At 41.0% G+C, this 7,500-nt stretch overlaps 1 protein-coding gene across 2 annotated transcripts in view; it reads right to left on the bottom strand.

Annotated features, from left to right (window-relative positions):
- The window catches only part of LOC143020114 (larval cuticle protein 9-like), an 8,661-nt gene that overhangs the window by 120 nt on the left and 1,041 nt on the right, over nt 1-7,500 (bottom strand). Inside the window, exons 2-5 of one of the 2 annotated variants that reach the window (XM_076176273.1) lie at nt 5,753-5,830; nt 5,256-5,435; nt 3,842-3,927; nt 1-2,980 (exon numbers count right to left, since the gene is read on the bottom strand). The exon at nt 1-2,980 is cut by the window's left edge and continues 120 nt beyond it. In XM_076176273.1, the coding sequence (XP_076032388.1) occupies nt 3,856-3,927; nt 5,256-5,435; nt 5,753-5,830 (330 nt within the window). In that variant the 3' untranslated portion in view covers nt 1-2,980; nt 3,842-3,855. Of the gene's footprint in view, nt 2,981-3,794; nt 3,928-5,255; nt 5,436-5,752; nt 5,831-7,500 lie in introns of those variants that run through there. The other variant, XM_076176272.1, reaches the window with a different exon arrangement.

The raw sequence follows: 7,500 nt of genomic DNA, 5'->3' as shown, positions 1-7,500 counted from the left end.
CAACGTTTTCTGTTGCCGAATCGTGATACTGGAACACCAATTTTTGATGAACGGTTTCAGAACCGGATATGTATAGTAGATAAGGCGTTCAATCGTTCATTTTGCTTAGGATAGTGACTATCGACCAAGCTGACTTAGCTAACACTAAATATAGCAGTTACTTTAACCCTTTGCAGTAGAATGGTTTCTATAAAGTTAGATAAATTCATCTGGCGTTAGCTAGAGGAAAATCATCAAACTAATCGCTTGTACTGAAAGGATCAAAGCAAAGTTTTTGTCAATGAAATGAAGAGGAAAAGGAACTTAAAGCAGTATGGTGAAATAAAAGAAGTATTTGGAATGGGAGTGAATATTAGGAACAGCAGAATAAAGAGGGAGTTGTTTATGAACGATGGGTAGAACAGATGATAGACTCAAGGAATAAGTTTCAATAGAAACTAGGATAATCACAATGAATATTGATTAACAAGTGGAGAGCAAAGAATGAATGAAAATATATGGAAGAGAGACTAAGTAAAGTGGAAGAAGATAGCGTGTGATAGACAGAAGATAGCAATGTTGAAGAACAAGGATCGAGGAAGCTCGTGTATCATGAAGGCACCACTGTTCAGAAGTCGTGAAGTGACTGTCCCAACAGGACGAATAAAGTATGATTATAAAGTGAATTAGAGGAGCTTATCTTATATAATGGCACATGTGGGATCACTTAATAACCAAGAGAAGAAAGAAGGTAGGGACGGATGCAGTCCCACGAGGTGAAGAAGGAGCGCAATTGGTCAATTATCCTCCATGCCAGGTAGAACAATTACGACCTATTGAGGACCTTTCGTCATTCACTTGTACCTCGGTTTCCCGGAGTCACAGACCGTTACATTTTCCTCGTTTACTGAAATCTACAGTACATTTCGACTTTGAAAATAAGTAGGAGGCTGAACTAAGAAGAAAAAAAACAAGATATGGAAAATTGTATAAAGATATGTAAGGACTTATAAGTAAGTTGAAGACTAGAAACAACATGAGTTTCTGGAAGGTGAAGACCATAAGAACCAGAGACTAAAGAGAAAGTGAAGAGGATGAGGAGTCTACAATTGTCAACGGATGACTAAGAATCAGGAAATAAAGAAATGAGATTGAATCTTTGAAAAATGTACGACTTAGGAGGCGACTGAACATTAGGTCATGTTCATTAAACAAAAGTAGAAAAAAGAAAAGTGGTCAAATTTAGGTGAACTATTTGAAGTTTGAAGTTTGAAGGAAGAAGAGACGGAAAGATATGAGGAGGTCAAGGAAAAAAAATAATTTGGTGATATAGAGGAAGGGAAGAAAGAGAGAAAATAGAGAGGAAACAAGGTGGAGAAAGAAAAGGAAGAAGTGGAAGAAGAAAGAGATTAAGAAAATAAGAATGGAGAGAATAGAGATGAAAAGCACGGGAAGAAGAAGAGTGAAGGGGAGGAAAAGAAGAGAAAAAGAATAAAAGGAGTGAAGGAAAAGACAGGAAATGGAGAAAAAAGTAAAAAAAAAAAAAAATGAAGGAAGAGAAGAAAAGGAATTTAAGAATGAATTATATAAATAAAAGTGGGAGAGGGAGGAGCGAAAAAGAGGGAGAAGGGTTTAGGAGAGAAAAAGAGCTGGAAAGAAGAGTAAAAAGAATTAGAGTGAGGGAAGAAGGGACAAAAGAAGATGAGAGACGTAGAAAATGGAGAAGGAAGTGGGAGAGACGAAGGGGAGAAAAAGGAGGCCGAGAGAAACAAGATGTGGTAAGAAGAAGACGGGGAGAAGGAGAAGAAGAAGGGGGTAGAAATGAAGAGAACAAAAAGGAGAAGAGGGAATGAAGGAGAAGAGGGGCAAGGAGAAACAGGAGAAGAAGGAAGGAAGGCAAGGAGAAGAAAGGGAAAAAGAGAAGGGGCAAGGAAGGAGAAGAGGGGCAAGGAGAAACAGGAGAAGAAGGAAGGAAGGCAAGGAGAAAGTGGGGAATAAGGAGAAAGGAGACAAGGAGAAGAAAGGGAAAAAGAGAAGGGGTAAGGAAGGGGAAGAGGGGCAAGGAGAAACAGGAGAAGAAGGAAGGAAGGCAAGGAGAAAGGGGAGAATAAGGAGAAAGAAGACAAGAAGAAGAAAGGGAAAAAGAGGAGGGGGAAGAATGAAAATAGGACAAGAAGGAAACTGGGAAGAACGAGAAGGGAAGAAGAGGAAGGAGGGCAAGAAGAGGAGTAATAAGAAGGAGAGAGGAGAAGGCAGAGAAAGTAAAAAAAATGAGAAAGGTAAGAAGGGGAGGAGGAGAAGGGGCGAAAGTTGAGAAAAATAAAAAAGAAGAGAGATGAAAAATAGGGAATGGAAAAAGAGTGAAGAGAAGAATAAGGAGGAGAAGAAGATGGGGAAAAGAAAAAGAAGGAAAGAAGAGGTAGAGGCTAAAGGAATAAGGGAGGGAGTTGAGAGAAGAGGATGAGGGAGTGCGTGAGGAGTAAGAAAGATCTGGTTAGAGAGATGCAAAGCAGAGAGAGAGAGAGAGACAAAGTAGAGAGAACAGGATTGGTTACAGAGTGGTTTTCATAAGTGACAATGAAAATCAGTTGTGACAGGATGACCAAATGATCTCAAACACACTTTAGGGATAAATGCGAATATACACATGCAAGCACGCAGGGTGACATGAAGGGAATACGTATATACATATACTGTACATATACATATATATAAACACCCGAATGAACTATATCGACATGCATAATGAAAACCAAACTAGATAATAATGAAACATAAGAAATAAAAAATGAAACAACTTCTTTCAAAACACAACGATGTCTACACCTATATAGGGGAACAATCTACGAAATCTTTTGTCGTTTAAATTTCGGATCTCCTCAGCTTTTTTTGGGCTGGTAGGAGATGTCGTTGGGTTACTCGATTGTGCTCCTTCAGAGGCCCTGGGTGCGCCTTCGTCGAGGAACCCCTGGGCCAGCTCATCTCCTCTCGCATTAACAACCTGTGGAAGGAAAAGGAAGTTAACTATGGTGTCTGGCTAATCATCGTTGGATTAGTGTGTCCACGCGAGCAAGCATACACGAGGATACACGCATACGCACATGTACATACACACACGCGCGCACAACGGACACACGCCCGTGTGCGCGCACACACACACACACAGACACACAGACACACAGACACACACATACACACACAGACACACACATACACACACAGACACACACACACACACACACACACACACACACACACACACACACACACACACACACACACACACACACACACACACACACACACACACACACACACACACACACACACACACACACACACACACACACACACACACACACACACACACACACACACACACACACACACACACACACACACACTCTCTTTCTCTCACTTTCACACACACACACACACACACACACACACACACACACACACACACACACACACACACACACACACACACACACACACACACACACACGCACACGCACACATACACGCATACACAGATGTACATAAAAATACCATCTTATATAGATTTCCATAACAAATGCAAGTGAACATGGATGTATGCTTCCGTGTATGTGTTCAATATATATATTTATGTAAATAATATTAGTACAGCACGTTTGTGTGTGATTGGTTTTTGCGCATTAACTTCAAATTTTTTATGGCAATTTGCTTGACAAAAAAGTGTGCATTTTCTCTTTGATCTTGACCTGTGTGTGGTGCAGGTGTTTTCTTTATGACTTGTTAGGTAAATAGATTCTTGTTTTGTGAGACTTATGTTTATTTCGATAACCAACATGCTCAACATAAAGACGAAGGACATTACATTTAACGAAGAGTTTATTGATTTTCGGGGCGGAGGTGTGGGGGCTGAACAATCTCGATGCCAGTCTGTTCCTCCTGGATGTCCACCTGAAGATGAGAAAATAAGAGGTTTCAGCCAAAGCAAACTAACCTTTTGGGATTAAGATATTATTTGTAGTGAGTTTAATCTATATCAGCTAGAGATCTACTCTTTTTGGATTAAGATATTAGTTGTAGTGAGTTTAATTCGTTTCAACTAGAGATCTACTCTTTTAGGATTAAGGTATTAGTTGTAGTGAGTTTAATCCGTTTCAACTAGAGATCTACCCTTTTTGGGATTAAGATATTAGTTGTAGTGAGTTTAACCCCTATCAACTAGAGATGTACCCTTTTGGGATTAAGATATTAGTTGTAGTGAGTTTAATCCATATCAACTAGAGTTCTATCCTTTTTTCATTAAAATATTAATTGTAGTGAGTTTAATCCATATCAACTATCCTTTTTTGATTAAGATATTAGTTGTAGTGAGTTTAACCCTTATCAACTAGAGATCTACCTTTTTTGAGATTAAGATATTAGTTGTAGTGAGTTTAACCCCTACCCACTAGAGATCTACTCTTAAAATCCTGCCTCACCGAAGCTCGGTAATTTTATTAAATTTCTGAGTGATATTTTTCATTCTGAAGAGGTAGATATTGTTACAATCAATCAAGTTTATCTGAGGATGCACATTTTTTCTCCTTTGCTGTTACTGGAAAAGTTGAGCATATTCAAGAGAGATGAAAATCCTTTTCTGAGTATATTCCCGCTTAGATGTCCATCAAGGCTATGAACAAGAAAGCACCACTTTCTTCATCACGTGGGTACAATATTCCCTTTTCTTTTATACTTTGATCCTTTTTATGTGAGCAGACAGTACTCTGGTCTTGCTCTGCTCTTCTTTCTTACCTTCTCCTTGACTGTAGCTAGCCCCGCTGTTGCTCTCTGTAATCTTCCTTGTCAACTTTGTCCTGGAATTCTTCTACTACCTCATTTAGTCTGCCCTCTCTTCCCTTTTCCTCATCTTCCTCTTACTGTCCCTTCCTCCCCTCTCTCGATCTTCTAATTCATGTCTTTTTCTCTCCGTTTCCCACCCTCCCTGTCATTTCTCTCCTATTCCTTTTGTCCTCCACACCTGTTCGCCCTTTCTGCTCTCTTTTTCTCGTTCTCTCTTTTCACCTTCCTCCTTGTCTCTTTCTGTCTCCCCTTGTGATACTCCTCCCCCTCCGAATCCGTTTGTTTCTCTTTTTTCCCGTCTCCTTATCTTCGTCACCCCTTTCTCTTCTTTCTTCCTCCTTCCCCCTTCTGATACTTCCCCCCTCCATCCATTTATTTCTCTTTTTCCCGTCTCCTTATCTTCGTCGCCCCTTTCTCTTCTTTCTTCTTCTCCCACTCACCTGGAATCCGGTTTCTGCGTCGGCGTAGTAAGTGTAGGTGTAGCGGATGCCGTTGGGGGCCACGTAGCTCCACTGTCCATTCACAACGCCGTTCTCGTCCTGTTTAGCTGAGTGGGACTGGTAGTTCGTGTACTCGTCACTGATTACCTCTGAGTGGAACTCGTAAGGGTCAGGGGAGTCCTGAAGGAAGAGTGAAGAGGGAAGTGGTTAAGGGTGAGTTAGGAACTTTTGATCTATTAGTAACTTATGAAACTCTTGTACATCACTCTTTTCTCCTATTACAAAATTCCACGTTTGTTTCACTGAATTCTCGATTAATTTCAGAGAAGTAAGTTTCAGAACCTTAACAGTGAACACGATCGCGTCAGTACGTTAGAAAAATGATAAATAAATAAAAAATAGAATTATATCAAAAGAATCAATGAACATACGAATTTAGTATATTTCAACACCAGTCCAAGTCCCTCGGTACTGAAAATAAAGAATATATTACTTACGAATTCTTCCTCATCTTGAAGACGCTGGGCAACAGGACTGGCAAGAGCGACGCCGATGAGGCAGAGGATCAGGAAGACCTATGAAAAAAACAACAACAACAGATGATTAGAATAAGTGTCTGTACACGAGAATGAGTGAGCAAGAAAGTGAGATAAGGAGTGTAAGAAAGTGAGGAGTCAGGAGAGGAGATTGAGGGAAGAGAGAGCGGGAGCGAAAGGTTGAGAGAGTGAGAGAGAAGTGGAAAGAGTGAGAAGAGGTGCGTAGTGAGGAGATGTAGTGAGAAGAGTAAGAGTGAGTGAGAGGAAGAATGAGTGAGAATAGAAGTGGAAGTGGGAATGAGAGTGAGAGTGAGAGTGGGGGTGGGAGTGGGAGTGGGAGTGGGAGTGAGGGTGAGAGTGAGAATAAGATTGAAAGTGAGAGTGAGAATAAGAGTGAGAATAGGAGTGAGAGTGAGGAGTGAGAGTGAGACTGAGGAGTGAGGAGTGAGAGTGAGGAGTGAGAGTGACAGGTGATATTGAGGAGTGAGAGTGACGGGTGATATTGAGGAGTGAGAGTGAGGCGTGATATTGAGGAGTGAGAGTGAGGAATGATATTGAAAAGTGAGAGTGACGGGTGATATTGAGGACTGAGAGTGATGGGTGATATTGAGAGTGAGGAGTGAGAGTGAGGAGTGATATTGAGGAGTGAGAGTGAGGAGTGATATTGAGGAGTGAGAGTGAGGAGTGATATTGAGGACTGAGAGTGAGGAGTGGGGAGTGAGAATGAAAGAGAGTGTGAGTGATTGTGACTATGAAAGAGCAAGAGTCAGGGTGTCATGATGAAAGAGGTACAAGAAAAATATTAGAGTAGATTAAGTTAGATTAGATCAAATTAGGTTGATTGATATGTAGGGGTAGTGCAAAGGCAACGTGCGGCTTTAAGAAATCTTTGATGGGACGATGGTGATACTAGAATATATGTCTACAACTGAAACCTTCTAGAACTTAACACTGTCACTGAAGCGGGTTTTGTTTTCAGCTGAATGAGATCTCCTGGAGGTAATCAACACAAGAATATAGATTGTCAAAAGCAGTGAAAAAACCTACATAGGTTCAGCCCTTTCGCCAAGCGAGGAATCTTTTTTTTTAACTTAAGAAAGTCTTTTTACCGGGTGGCCAGAACTTGTCTAGCTAGCATCAAAAGCAATGAGAAACTTAAGTGTCTGGTTACAGACACCCTTATCAGATATTTTTGTTCACCAGAGAATGATGGAGGTGGGTCAAGGGGTCTCCGGTTTGGGGGGGTCCTCGACCTAACATGACCCTTTCAGAATCTTTTTAAAGAAACACGAAAAAAGAAAGAGAGGTGTGTCAGCTTCGTGGGATCTGTTGTTGGCAATCGGAAGGGGCATGGAAGTCCCGTTAGGTTCCTTTCACAAATTATGTCTGCTCGTAAAAAGAAGCCCTGTGTGCTCTGGTTTGGCTCTTGAAAGTCAAATCCAAAGGCATAAGATGTGTGATTCAACATAGTCTTGGACCACGTGTTAGGCTCGTGATCTATAGCTATTTCCCTCCCGTGTGCATGTGTGGCAGGGGTGGGGGGTTACATAAGCATTATACATATGATATCAATATATCATCATCCTGTCTATTTGAGTGGGAATCTCAGTTGATCGGGACTTTCTCTCTCTGCCCTTGCCTTTGCCTTTCTATCTTTTTCTCTTCCCCCCCCTCTCTCTCTCTCTCTATTTCTATCTATCTCTCGCTCT

Source organism: Oratosquilla oratoria, chromosome 39 (assembly GCF_046742065.1).
Source record: "Oratosquilla oratoria isolate Oo_2021 chromosome 39, ASM4674206v1, whole genome shotgun sequence".
NCBI classification, from domain to species: domain Eukaryota; kingdom Metazoa; phylum Arthropoda; class Malacostraca; order Stomatopoda; family Squillidae; genus Oratosquilla; species Oratosquilla oratoria.
The sequence above is the reverse complement of the archived record's forward strand: the minus strand, read 5'-3'. Positions and strand labels throughout refer to the sequence as shown.